Source organism: Aythya ferina (assembly GCF_964211825.1).
Source record: "Aythya ferina genome assembly, contig: HAP1_SCAFFOLD_359, whole genome shotgun sequence".
In the NCBI taxonomy this organism is placed as follows: domain Eukaryota; kingdom Metazoa; phylum Chordata; class Aves; order Anseriformes; family Anatidae; genus Aythya; species Aythya ferina.
This window is the reverse complement of record NW_028181206.1, coordinates 59,084-73,081: the sequence shown is the minus strand read 5'-3', so window position 1 is coordinate 73,081 and position 13,998 is coordinate 59,084. Positions and strand designations below refer to the sequence as shown.

The window sequence follows — 13,998 nt, the reverse complement described above, 5'->3', positions numbered from 1 at the left end:
CCAAATATTTACGACCCCCCCACAAACCCTTCAGGACCCCCCCCCCACCCCATACCCCCCCCCCCAAACCATCCCAAAGCCCCCCCCGTGCGCCCCCCCCCCCAAATTTTTTACCCCCAGCCCCATTTATCCCCCCCCTTTATCCCATATCCCACCCCCCAGACCTCACTGCCCCCCCCATGACCCTATAACGTCCCTATAACCCCAAATTGCCCCCCCCAAAAAAATTGCCCCCCCCCAAAAAAAATTTGCCCCCCCCAAAATTTGCCCCCCATCTATCCCCCCCCCATTTATCCCCCCCCTTTTACCCCTGCCCCCCTTTATCCCATATCCCAGACCCCAATGACCCCCCCCATGACCCTATAACGTCCCTATAACCCCAAAATGCCCCCCCCCCAAAAAAATTTGCCTCCCCCCCAATTTTTTTACTCCTACCCCCTTTTACCCCTGACCCCTTTTATCCCAGCCCCCCCAGACCCCACTGACCCCCCCCCGACCCTATAACGTCCCTATAACCCCAAAATGCCCCCCCCCAAAAAATTGCCCCCCCCAAAATTGCCCCCCCCCAAATTTTTTACCCCCACCCCCATTTATCCCCCCCCATTTATCCCCCCCCCTTTTATCCCAGCCCCCCAGACCCCACTGCCCCCCCATGACCCTATAACGTCCCTATAACCCCAAACGCCCCCCGCAAAAAATTGCCCCCCCCCAAAAAATTTGCCCCCCCCAAAAAATTTGCCCCCCCATCTATCCCCTCCCCCATTTATCCCCCCCCCTTTTACCCCTGCCCCCCTTTATCCCATATCCCAGACCCCACTGACCCCCCCGTGACCCTATAACGTCCCTATAACCCCAAATTGCCCCCCCAAAAAAATTGCCCCCCCCCAAAATTGCCCCCCCCAAATTTTTTACCCCCACCCCCATTTATCCCCCCCCATTTATCCCACCCCCCCCTTTTATCCCAGCCCCCCCAGACCCCACTGCTCCCCCCGTGACCCTATAACGTCCCTATAACCCCAAATTGCCCCCCCAAAAAAAATTTGCCCCCCCCCCCAAAAAAAATTTGCCCCCCCCCCCCCCCCCAGGCCATCCTGGAGTCCCCCCAGCGGCAGCGCACCCTGGGCGAGATCTACCACTGGTTCAGCCGCATGTTCGGGTATTTCCGCCACAACACCGCCACCTGGAAGGTTTGGACCCCCCCCAAAAACCCCAAAATTTCCCTGGGGGGGTGGGGGGATCCTAATGACCCCCCCCGACCCCAAAAGTGCCCCCCCCAGGAGCTGGGACCCCCCCAAATCCCCCAAATCCTCTCCGGATCAAGGAGAGCTTGGGATCCTCCCCCTATGGTAGTAGGGAAAGGGGGACCCCAAAATCTTTTGGGACCCCCCAAAAACCCCAAAATTTCACTGGGGGGGTGGTGGGATCCTAATGACCCCCCCGACCCCAAAAGTGCCCCCCCCAGGAGCTGGGACCCCCCCCAAATCCCCCAAATCCTCTCCGGATCCAGGAGAGCTCAGTGTGGTGATAGGGAAAGGGGGACCCCAAAAACTCCTGGGACCCCCCCAAAAACCCCAAAATTTCCCTGGGGGGGTGGGGGGATCCTAATGACCCCCCCCGACCCCAAAAGTGCCCCCCCCAGGAGATGGGACCCCCCCAAATACCCCAAATCCTCCCCAGATCAAGGAGGGCTCAGGAACCTCCCCAGGGTGGTGATAGGGAAGGGGGACCCCAAAAACTCCTGGGACCCCCCCCCCAAAAACCCCAAAATTTCCCTGGGGGGGTGGGGGGATCCTAATGACCCCCCCCGACCCCAAAAGTGCCCCCCCCCAGGAGCTGGGACCCCCCCAAATCCTCCCCAGATCAGGGAGAGCTTGGGATCCTCCCCCTATGGTAGTAGGGAAAGGGGGACCCCAAAATCTTTTGGGACCAACCCCCAAAAACCCCAAAATTTCACTGGGGGGGTGGGGGGACCCCAAGGACCCCCCCCGACCCCAAAAGTGCCCCCCCCAGGAGCTGGGACCCCCCCAAATCCTCTCCGGATCAAGGAGAGCTCAGTGTGGTGATAGGGAAAGGGGACCCCAAAAACTCCTCCTGGGACCCTAAAATCTCCCTGGGACCCCCCCCAAAAACCCCAAAATTTCCCTGGGGGGGTGGGGGGATCCTAATGACCCCCCCCGACCCCAAAACTGCCCCCCCCAGGAGCTGGGACCCCCCCAAATCCTCCCCAGATCAGGGACAACTCAGGAACCTCCCCAGGGTGGTGATAGGGAAGGGGGGACCCCAAAAATCTCCCGGGGACCCCAAAAATCTCCTCCTGCGACCCCAAAAACTCCTGGGACCCCCCCAGGTACCCCAAAACCCAGCTGGGACCCCAAAACCCCCCCCCGTGCCCCCCCCAGCACCCCAAAACCCCCTTACCTGCACCGCGGGCCACTAAAACACCCCCTGGAGCTTACCCCAAACCCCCCGAAACTACCCCAAAACCCCTAAAAAACCCCAAAAGGGGCGGGGGTGACCCCAAATTTTATGGGGTGCCCCCCCCCCCAGAACGCCGTGCGCCACAACCTGAGCCTCCACAAGTGCTTCGTGCGGGTGGAGAACGTGCGCGGCGCCGTCTGGACCGTGGACGAGGCCGAATTTCGGCGCAAGAGGGGGCAGCGCTACCCCAGGTACCCCAAAATCCCCCCCCCCGACCCTAAAAACTCCCCCCCGAACCCCAAAACTGCCCCCGAACCCCAAAAATTCCCCCTCTACACCCTAAAATCCCCCCTAATCCCATCCCCAACTCCACAGGGACTGCGACCTCAAGCTCTTCTTGCCCCCCCGCAGCTGAGAGGACCCCAAAAACAAAATGGGGGGGTACAGGAGGACCCCAAAACCCCATTGGGGGGGTTTGGGGGACCCCAAAACCCCCCCAAAAAAGAACACAACACCCCAAAACCGTAGTGGGGGCTTTATTGGCACCATAAAGAAACCTCCTCCGCCGTCGCTGTGTTTTAGGGGAGCATCCCCGCTCCCCCCCCAAACCCCGTAAGGTCTGGGGGGGGTTGCGGGGACCCCCCCCCATAAATTTTTGGGGGGGTTTTAGGGTTTTTTTTTGGGGGTTCAGGCGTGGCGGGCTCGGGCGGCCAGCAGGGCGTTCTCCTCCCGTAGAGCCCGGCAGTCGCTGAGGATGCGGTCGAGGCTGGCGGGGGGCTTGGCGTTCGTCTCCCCCTCGATCTTAGGGAACGGAAAACATTGAGGGGGGGTCCCCAAAAATTAGTGGGGGGGTCCCAAAAATTACTGGGGGGGGGCACGCGAAGTTTCGGGGGGAATCCCATAAAGTTTGGGGCCGCGCGTTTAGGGGGGACGGAGGGGAAAGGGATGCAAGTGAATACCCCAAGAGCCCTAGGGGGGGGGTAAATAGCCCCGGGGGGGGGTAAATAGCCCTGGGGGGGCCCCAAATTTATCTTGCCCCCCCCCAAAATCGCATCGTGACCCCCCCGACCCCAAAAATCCCAAAAAAGCCCCCACCTGCTCCTCCAGGTCGCGGATCTCCCGCTGGATCGTGCCCGTGTCCTCGATGGTCTGGATGAGCTGGGCACAATTCTGGGGGGCGGGGGGGGCACAGAAAAATTCAGGGGGGGGCACCCCAAAAATCTTCACCCCCCCCAGCACCCTAATTCCACCCCCCCCCCAAAAAAAAAGCCCCCCTTTTACCTCATGCAGCGCCGCCAGGTACTTGTAGGCTTTCCTCACCACCTCATCCCGCTTGGCATCCTGTGGGGGGGGGCCACAATTTTTTTTTGGGGGGGGGCACCCCAAATTGTGCCCCCCCATCCCATTAACAACCCCAAAATCCCCTTTAAATCCCCTTTGTGCCCCCCAAAATCCCCTTTAAACCCCCCAAGAACCCCCCCCAGGGATCCCCCAAACCTCTCAGCGCCCCCCCCCAAAAAAAATTTAGGGCCCCCCCCGAAGCTCCTAGTCCCCTCCCCGAATTTCTAGGGCCCTCCCCGATTTTTTAGGGCCCTCCCCAAATTTTTAGGGCCCCCCCCAAAATTTTAGGGCCCCCCCAAACCTTAAAGAGCAGCTCGTCGGTGACGCTGAAGGTCCGCTCCAGCTTCCCCACCAGGGCGTTGATCTCCTTCTGCAGCCCCCTCGTGTCCACCAGGATCTTTTTTTTTTTGGGGGGGGGGCCACACCTCAATCTTGGGGTGCTGCCCCCCCCAAATTTTAGGATTTCCCCCCCCACCCCCCTAATTTTACCCCCCATCACCCCCAATCCCTCTCCGACGCCGTGCAAAAGGACCGAACGCCCCCAAAACCCCCCCCCAGCCCCCTTCCCGAAAGCCACGGGGACCCCAAAACGCCCCCCCGGCCCTGTTAACCCCCCCCTATAAAAATTTAGGGCCCCCCCCCAAAAAAACCTTTCCGATCTCCTCCTTTTGCTTGCGGATGTTGCCCACGATCTCCAGGATGCGCTGGGTGTAGACGGCGCGTGAGACATCGCGGGGCAGCGCCTCCAGCTCCAAAACCTGCCCCATGGGGGGGTTAAATTTTAATCCCGAGAGCCCCCCCCTAAAAAAAAAAGCCCCTTCCCCTATAAAAAATCCTTTTTCCCTATAAAAAATCCCCGTTTTTCGCTCACCAGCTGCTTGTAGAGCTCCTCCTTGCGCCGCGCTTCCTCGGCCGCCGAGCGGCTCCGCTCGTGCAGGGCTCGGATCTCCGCCAGCCGCCGCGAGGATTCCAGCTGCAATAGGGTTTTTTGGGGGGGTTTAGGGCACCCCAAAAGACACCGAGGGGTCCCCCAAACCCGCACGGGGTCCCTCAGACCCCAAAAACCCACCCGGAGTGGGATCTTAGAGCCTCAAAGTTATAGGGAGTCTCTGGGAAGGCGCGATCATAAATGGAGTGGTTCTACCCCAAAACCTGCTGTGGGGTGGGAGACCCTAAGGACCCTAAAATTTGCTGCAAGAAGGACCCAGGGACCCCAAAAGTCACCCCAAAAGGGACCCCTCAGACCCAAAAAAAACATCTGGAGTGGGATCTTACAGCCTCAATGTTATAGGGAGTCCCTGGGAATGCGTGATCATAAATGGAGTGATTCTACCCCAAAACCTGCTGTGGGGTGGGAGACCCTAAAATTTGCTGCAAGAAGGACCCAGGGACCCCAAAAGTCACCCCAAAAGGGACCCCTCAGACCCCAAAAACCCACTGGGGGTGGGATCTTAGAGCCTCAAAGTTATAGGGAGTCTCTGGGAAGGCGCGATCATAAATGGAGTGATTCTACCCCAAAACCTGCTGTGGGGTGGGAGACCCTAAGGACCCTAAAATTGGCTGCAAGCAGGACCCAAGGACCCCAAAAGTCACCCCAAAAGGGACCCAGGGATGGCAAAAGTCACCCCAAAGGGGACCCAGGGACCCCAAAAGTCACCCAGGGAGCCCAAAAGTCACCCCAAAGGGGACCCCAGCGCCCTTGGGACCCCAAATCCTACTGAGAAGGGGATGCAGGGACCCCAAACCCACCAGGAAGGGGTCCTCAGAACCCCAAAACCTAACAGCGGGACCCAAGAAACCCCAAAACCCACCCCGAGGCTCCCCAAAACCCACCCCAGAGAAACCAGGGGACCCCAAAACCCCCCCGGGAAGGCGCCCCAAAGCCTTAGGGACACCCCAAAGCCACATTTGGGGACCCCGGAGCCTTTGGTGACCTCCCCCTTAAGTAAAAGAAGATCGCCGAGACCCTAAATCCGTCGAAACAGCCCCAAAAATTCCTCCCCCCTCACCTGAGCGGAGTCCCGGAGGGCGCGGAGGTGCCGGTACTGGGCGAGGAGGGGACCCCGGTGCCGTTCCCACTGCGCCGCCAGGCTGACGATGCGCCGGCTGCTGGCCTCCACCACCAGCTGAGCACCCCAAAAACGACCCTAAGCATCACCCCCAAAACCACCCCGCACCCCAAAAATCACCCCGGGAGCCCCAGATCCCTTCGAAATGTGATGTAGCAGCCCGGAATCAGCCCCCCGGTAATCCTAAGGCAGACCCGACAACCCCAAAAGTGGCCCCAGTAACCCCCAAAACTGGTCCCAGGACCCCAAAAACTGGTCCCAGGACCCCCAAGCCAGTCCCAACAACCCCAAAAGTGGCCCCAGCATCCCCAAGATGGTCCCAACAACCCCAAAAGTGGCCCCAGTAACCCCAAAAGTGGCCCCAACACCCCAAAACCGGCCCCAGTGACCCTAAGCCAGTCCCAACAACCCCCAAAAGTGGCCCCAAGACCCCAAAACTGGCCCCTACACCCCCAAGCCAGTCCCAACCCCAAAACCGACCCCTGCACCCCAAAACCAGCCCCAGCGACCCTAAGCCAGTCCCAAAAACCCCAAAAGTAGCCTCAGCACCCCAAAAGCAGTTCCAGCACCCCAAAAGCTGCTCCTGCAACCCCAAAACCACCCCACAAACCCCCCCAAACCCCCCCAATTCCACCCCGCAATCCCCCCCCCGTCCCCAAACCTCCCCTTAACCTCCCGTTAAGCCCCCGGCTGCCCCCCCAGCGTCCCCCAAACTGCCCCCCCGCAGTCCCACGGGGGTGCCCGACCCCAAAAAAATGCCCCCACCCTAAAAAAAAAGCCCCAAGCCCCCCCCTTACCTGCAGCTTGTCCATATTATTCTGCGCGTCCGGCAGCAGCTCCACCGCCCGCGCCTTCAGCCTCAGCGCGGCCTCGCGCCCCCCCAGCGCCAAACGGCCCTGCTGCACCTCCTCCTCCACCTCGGGGGGGGGAGAAAAAGGACTTTTAGGGCACCCCAAACCCTAAAAGGTGGCCCCCCACCCTATAAAATCCCCCACCTGGTTCAGGCTGAGCTGGGCGTCCCGGAGCTCGCCGCGGGTGCCGGCGAGGTCGGAGTCCAAGCGGGCCAAATTTGCCTCCAACGCCGCCTCCTGGAGGGCTCCCGGCTCCTGGATTTTGGGGTGGGGGGGCACGGGGATGAGGTGGGGGCGCCCTAAAACCCCCCCCCAAAAAAATTATGGGGTTATCAGGAGGTTTCAGGGTGAACGGGCCCCGTACCTCCTCGGAGATCCCCGAGGGCTGCGCGCTCTCGGCGGCCGGCTGTAGTTGCTGCAGGAGGATTTGGGGGTCCTGTGGGGTGAAAAGGGGTCAGCCCCCCACCCTAAAAGTAGCCCCCCACCCCAAAAATAGCCCCACACCCTAAACAACCCCACCCGATCCCAAACAGCCTCCCCCGACCCCGTACGCGCAGGCCCTGAGCCCAAATAATGCCAAACGAGTGCCCCCACCCCAAATCTCTGCGACCCCAAATGACCCCCCCGACCCCAAACGCCCCTGACCCCAAAAAACCCACCCCACCCCAAACCCCCGTGACCCCAAATGACCCCCCTGACCCCAAACGCTCTCCCCAAACCCAAACAACACCCCCGACCCCAAAATGACCCCAAACAAACCCCCGACCCCAAACAACCCCCCCAACCCCAAATGACCCCAAACAGCCCCTCCGACCCCAAATGACCCCAAACAGCCCCCCTGACCCCAAACAACCCCAAACAGCCCCCCCGACCCCAAATGACCCCAAACAGCCCCCCTGACCCCAAACCATGTCCCCCCCAACCCCAAACGCCCCCCCGACCCCCAAGAGACCCCCCCAACCCCAAACGACCCCAAAGAGCCCCCCCCAACCCCAAACGACCCCAAAGAGCCCCCCCAACCCCAAACGACCCCAAACAAACCCCCTGACCCCAAATAACCCTAAACAATCCCCCCCAGACCCCAAACCCCCCCCCCGACCCCAAATGACCCCAAACCAACCCCCTTGACCCCAAACAGCCCCCCCAACCCCAAATGACCCCAAACAGCCCCCCCGACCCCAAACGACCCCAAACAACCCCGCCTGACCCTAAACAACCCCAAACGACCCCAAATCCCCCCCCCCCGACCCCAAACACCCCCCCACCTGCTCGTGGGTCAGATGCTGGCTGCGGGTGAAGCGAGACCCCTTAGGCAGGGCCCCCCCCCCCCGCCACCGCCGCCCCCCCCGACCCCAAAAGCCTCCCGGAGCCATGTAGGGTCCAGGGGGGGGTTGTAGGGCCGGGGGGGGGCAGCGGGGGGGGGGCCAAGCCTGGCGCAAAACCTCCAGGACCCGCAGCCGCCCCCCGCTGCCGCTTCCGCCCTACATATTCCTGGGGGGGGGGCACAACAAAAACGGGGGGGGTTCAGAGCCATAAAAAGGTCCAAACTGGCCCCCCCCGGGATAAATTTGTAGTAGGATTTCGCCCCCACTATTTATATAGGGTTTTTTTTTTACCTGGGGGGGCAAGCGGGAAGCCAAACCGGGGCCCCCCCCACTCGGCCTCCCAGTCGCGGCGGGCGCTGAGCTGGGCGCTGTGGGTCTCCAGTAGGGCCGGGGGGGGTCCAGGAGAAAAGGGGGGGGTTGCTCCGTCACGGGGGGGGGCCCCCCCCCCGAAAATATTCCTGTAGCTCTAAGGGGGGGGGGCGAGGGGTAAGAAACGCCCCCCCCCTCGGGGTCTGCGCGGCCCCAAATCGGCAGAAAAGTGATCAAAAAGAGCCCCCCCCCCCCCCCTAAAATGAATGGGCTGGGAATAAAAAGAGCCCCCCCCCAATGGAAAAGAGCCCCCCCTAAATTAATAAGAGCCCCTCCCAATTAAAAAGACCCCCCCCGTAAATTAATAAAAGCCCCCCCAATTAAAAAGAGCCCCTCCTAAATTAATAGGAGCCCCTCCCAATTAAAAAGAGCCCCCCTAAATTAGTAAGACCCCCCCCCACTTGAAAGAGCCCCCCCTAAATTAATAAGAGCCCCCCCCCAATTAATAAGAGCCCCCCCCAAATTAATAGGAGCCCCTCCCAATTAAAAAGAGCCCCCCCCCCAAATAAAAAGACCCCCTAAAATAAAGCCCCCTCCCCAAGAAAAAGCCCCCTTCCCAAAGGAAATAACTCTCCAAAAATAAAAGCCCCCCCCCCAAAATAAATCTCGGCCTCCCCATAGCTCCTCCTGCACCCCAAAATCCCCCCCCCCAAATTTTTTTTTTACCTGGGGGGCCCCCGCTCTGGGGCAGGACCAGGGGGCAGGTGGTGAAGGGGCGCGCAGGTGACCGACTCCCTGGGGGGGGGGGGGGCGTAATTAATCCCTTAATTAACCCCCCCCAAAACAATAATAGGATAAAAGGGGGGGGGATTTTTTGGGGTGCCCCCCCCCAAGCACTCACCTGCAGGCGTTGCAGCCGGGGGGGGCGGCAGGGGGGGGGCACCCAGGGGGTCCCCAGCAGCTCCCTGATGCGAGTGCCCCACCGCCCGCAGCAGCGCCCCCCGTTTTCCCTGGGGGGGGGTTAAAATAAAAAAGGGGGGGGTTAAAACCGAATTTTACAGCCCCCCCCCTGATAAAAAAGACCCCAAACAAACCCCCACAGGCCCCAAATGACCCCAAATAAACCCCCTGACCCCAAATGACCCCAAACAACCCCCCCGACCCCAAACGACCCCAAACAAACTCCCTTGACCCCCAAACAACCCCCCCGACCCCCAATGACCCTAAACGACCCCCCCGACCCTAAATGACCCCAAACAGCCCCCCTGACCCCAAATGACCCCAAACAACCCCCCCCGACCCCAAACAAACCCCCTTGACCCCAAACAGCCCCCCTGACCCCAAATGAACCCCCAACCCCAAATGACCCCAAATGACTCCAAATGACCCTAAACGACCTCCCCGACCCCAAACAACCCCCCCAAACCCCAAACGACCCCAAACAAACCCCCCCCTGACCCCAAACGACCCCAAACAAACCCCCCTTGACCCCCAAACAACCCCCCCCGACCCCAAGTGACCCCCAAATGACCCTAAACGACCCCCCCGACCCTAAATGACCCCAAATAAACCCCCTTGACCCCAAACGACCCCAAACAAACCCCCTTGACCCCAAACAGCCCCCCTGACCCCCAAATGAACCCCCCAACCCCAAATGACCCCAAATGACTCCAAATGACCCTAAACGACCTCCCCGACCCCAAACAACCCCCCCAAACCCCAAACGACCCCAAACAACCCCGCCCCCTGACCCCAAACAGCCCCCCGACCCCAAATGACCCCCCCAACCCCAAATGACCCCAAATGACCCTAAACGACCCCCCCGACCCCAAATAACCCCAAACAAACCCCCTTGACCCCAAACGACCCCAAACGACCCCACAAACGACCCCAAACAAACCCCCTTGACCCCAAACGACCCCAAACAACCCCCCCCGACCCTAAACAGCCCCCCTGACCCCAAAGAACCCCCCCGACCCCAAACAATCCCCCCGATCCCAAACAGCCCCCTTGACCCCAAACATCCACCCCCTTGACCCCAAACGCCCCCAAACAACCCCCCTGATCCCAAACGTCCCCAAATGACCCCAAACAAACCCCCTTGACTCCAAACAACCCCCCTGACCCCAAACGACCCCCCCAACCCCAAACGACCCCAAACAACTCCCCTTGACCCCAAACAAACCCCCCCCGACCCCAAACAGCCCCCCTGACCCCAAACATCCACCCCCTTGACCCCAAACGACCCCCCCGACCCCAAACAACCCCCCTTGACCCCAAACAACCCCCCCGACCCCAAATGACCCTAAACGACCCCCCGACCCCAAACATCCACCCCCTTGACCCCAAACGCCCCCAAACCACCCCCCCGACCCCAAACGACCCCAAACATCCACCCCCCTGACCCCAAACGACCCCCCCCGACCCCAAAAGCCCCCCAAAACCTTACCGGGGGGCTCGTCCCCCCCCTCGCTTTCATCGCGGGGCAGTTTCTCCACCAGGAAGAGCAGCAGGCGCCGCGTGTCCTGCTCCGAGCTGTACAGGAACGTCTGGTACCCCACCTCGCCCCCAAAGCCCAGCTCCTGGGGGGGGGCCGGGGGGGTCAATCACCCCGAAACCCCCCCACAACACTGCGGGGGTGTCCCAAATCCCGTAAAATTTTCATTAGTTTTTTTAAAGGGGGGTCAATCACCCCAAAACCCCTCCAAAACCCCCCCAAAACCCCCCGTGGGTGTCCCAAACCCCTTATATTTCAATTTCATTTTTTTTTAATTTTAATTTTATTTTATTTATTTTTTTTTAATTTTTTAATTTTATAATTTCTTTAATTTTTTAATTTTCTATTTTTATTTTTTTTAATTTTTAATTTTTAATTAATTTTTTATTTTTTCAATTTTTAATTTTAATTAATTTTTTAATTTTTAATTAATTTTTTAATTTCTTAATTATTTTTTATTTTTTTTACCTTTTAAAAATTTTAAATTTTTTTTTTAAATTTTTTATTTTTAAATTTATTTATTTATTATTTTTATTTTTTTTTTAATTTTAATTTTCAAATTTTCAATTTTTTAAAAAATTAAATTTACTTAATTTTTAATTTTTAATTTTTTTATTTATTTTTTTTAATCTTTTAATTTTTTTACTTTTTAAATTTTTAAACTTTATTTTTTTATTTTTTTATTTTTTACTATTTTAAATTTTTTAATTTTTAAATTTTTTAAAATTTTTTTATTTTTTTTAAGGGGGGGGTCGTTACCTGACAGGCGGAGGCCAGGTCTGATTTAATTTTTTAAATTTTTTTAATTTTTTAATTTTTAATTTTTATTATTTTTTTAATTTTAAATTTTTAAATTTTTAAATTTAATTTTTTTTTTTTTTAATTTTTTAATTTTATTTTTTTTTAATTTTTTGTTTGTTTTTTTTTAAGGGGGTGTCGTTACCTGACAGGCGGAGGCCAGGTCTGATTTAACTTTTAAATTTTTTAAATTTTTATTTTTTTTTTTTTAAATTTTTAATTATTTTATTTTTTTTAATTTTAAAAATTTTATTTTTTTTTAATTTTTTTAAGGGGGGGGTCGTTACCTGACATGCGGAGGCCAGGTCTGATTTAATTTTTTTAATTTTTTAATTTTTTAATTTTTTAAATTTTTAAAAAATTTTTTAAAATTTTTTAATTTTTTATTTTTATTTATTTATTTTTTTTTAAATTGTTTAATTTTTTTAAGGGGGGGGGGGGGTCGTTACCTGACAGGCGGAGGCCAGGTCTGATTTAATTTTTTTAATTTTTAAATTGTTTAATTTTTTAAATTTTTAAAAAATTTAAAAAAAATTTTAATTTTTTATTTATTTTTATTTATTTTTATTTTTTTTTAAATTGTTTAATTTTTTTGAGGGGGGGGGGGTCGTTACCTGACAGGCGGAGGCCAGGCCTGATTTAATTTTTAAATTTTTTAAATTTTTAAATTTTTTTAAAATTTTAATTATTTTAATTTTTTAACTTTTAACTTTTTAACTTTTTAATTTTTTTTAATTTTTTGAAGGGGGGGGGTCGTTACCTGACAGGCGGCGGCCAGTTCCGAGGCCAGGCGGAACCTCGCGGAGATGCCGGGGGGGAGCTGTGGGCTCAGGGCCCCCCCCAGGGCCGGGCTGACGGCTCGCAGGCAGCGCACGGCCGCTTCCACCACCAGCTCCGGGCTCAGCCCCCCCACGCTCTGCACCTCCTCGGGCACCGACCTGGGGGGGTTTTTATAGGGTCGGGGGGGTTCCTTAGGGTTCGCCCCCCCCCCTCGGCGTCCCAAGGGCTCTGCCAAGCAGGGGGGGGCGCCCCAAAGGACGAACGACCCCAAATTCTCCCCCCCACCCCACCAATGACCCCCCAAGGAACCCAAAAGCCCCCCCCCATTTTATAGGGTTTCTCCATCTTGCTTAGGTCCCCCCCCTTTTTTTTAGGATCCCCCCCTTTTTTTAGGTTCCCCCCCCTTTTTTTTAGGTCCCCCCCTTTTTTTAGGTTCCCCCCTTTTTTTTAGGATCCCCCCCCTTTCTTACAACCCCCCCCTTTCTTACGACCCCCCCCTTTCATAGGATCCCCCCTTTTTCAAGTTCTCCCCCCTTTTTTTTAGGTTCCCCCCCTTTTTTTAGGATCCCCCCTTTTTTTAGGTTCCCCCCCTTTTTCCCTTTTTTTGTTTTTTTAGGATCCCCCCCCCTTTTTTTTTAAGTCCCCCCCCCTTCTTAGGATCCCACACCCCTCCTTAGGATCCCCCCTTTTTTTTAGGGTCTCCCCCCCTTTCTTAGGGTCCCCCCCCCTTTTTTAGGGTCTCCCCTCTTTCTTAGTGTCCCCCCCTTTTTTTTAGGATCCCCCCCTTTTTTTAGGATCCCCTCCTTTTTTAGGGTCCCCCCCCTTTTTTAGGGTCTCCCCTCTTTCTTAGGATCCCCCCCTTTTTTTAGGTTCTCCCCTTTTTTTAGGATCCCCCCCTTTTTATAGGACCCCCCCTTTTTTTAGGGTCCCCCCCCTTTCATAGGATCCCCCCTTTTTTAGGTTTCCCCCCCTTTCTTAGGATCCCCCCCTTTTTTTAGGTTTCCCCCCCTTTCTTAGGATCCCCCCCTTTTTTTAGGATCCCCCCTTTTTTTTAGGATCCCCCCCCTTTTTTTTAGGATTCCCCCCTTTTTTTAGGATCCCCCCCTTTTTTTAGGATCCCCCCCCTTCTTAACGTCCCCCCCTTTCTTAGCATCCCCCAAACTTTCCAGGACCCCCCCAAACTTTTCATCACCCCCCCCCCACCACCTCCCCCCCCCTCCCAACCCCACACCCCCCCAAAAACCACCCCAAATTTCTCCCCCCCCGCATTTTCCCCCCCCCCAAACACTCACGTCCCCACTTGTCGCAGGGAATGGATCAGGATTTTGTCCACCTCCTCCATGGTGGGGGGCGGGGAGGATCCCAAATCCTTACTTTTTTTGGGGTGGGCGCCCCAAAATCCTTTATTTTTGGGGTCCCCAAATCCTTTAAGGGGGGGGGATCAGCGCGGAGCAAGGGGGCTCAGGAGCCCCTCAGCCATCCCCACCCCCTCTCTCCTCCCACCCCCGGGCCCCATATGGGTCCTAGAAGCAGGGAAATTCCCCTGGAGGGGAGGGGCCCCGGATTTGGGGTAAAAACCCAAAGATTTGGGGCTCGCTCGGCCCCGCGCC

At 56.2% G+C, this 13,998-nt stretch overlaps 1 protein-coding gene and 1 long non-coding RNA gene across 2 annotated transcripts; one reads left to right on the top strand and one right to left on the bottom strand.

Moving 5' to 3' along the window:
- The first annotated feature begins 1,080 nt into the window (after nt 1-1,080).
- On the top strand, nt 1,081-3,212 carry LOC311429133. The gene is made up of 3 exons (XR_014688110.1): nt 1,081-1,187; nt 2,548-2,669; nt 2,794-3,212. It is a non-coding gene; the product is annotated as an uncharacterized lncRNA (long non-coding RNA).
- On the bottom strand, nt 2,939-13,962 carry CCDC22 (CCC complex scaffolding subunit CCDC22). Its single transcript, XM_084540266.1, is given in 24 exon segments — nt 2,939-3,219; nt 3,514-3,588; nt 3,700-3,759; nt 4,061-4,156; nt 4,410-4,517; nt 4,631-4,732; nt 5,769-5,885; nt 6,626-6,745; nt 6,824-6,934; nt 7,044-7,115; nt 7,945-8,012; nt 8,015-8,097; nt 8,099-8,142; nt 8,144-8,170; nt 8,296-8,331; nt 8,333-8,455; nt 8,457-8,470; nt 9,040-9,091; nt 9,094-9,108; nt 9,215-9,292; nt 9,294-9,323; nt 10,758-10,895; nt 12,369-12,546; nt 13,681-13,962. Coding segments are annotated over 24 exon segments (1,911 nt in total). The 5' UTR covers nt 13,731-13,962; the 3' UTR covers nt 2,939-3,105.
- Nucleotides 13,963-13,998: the final 36 nt, after the last annotated feature.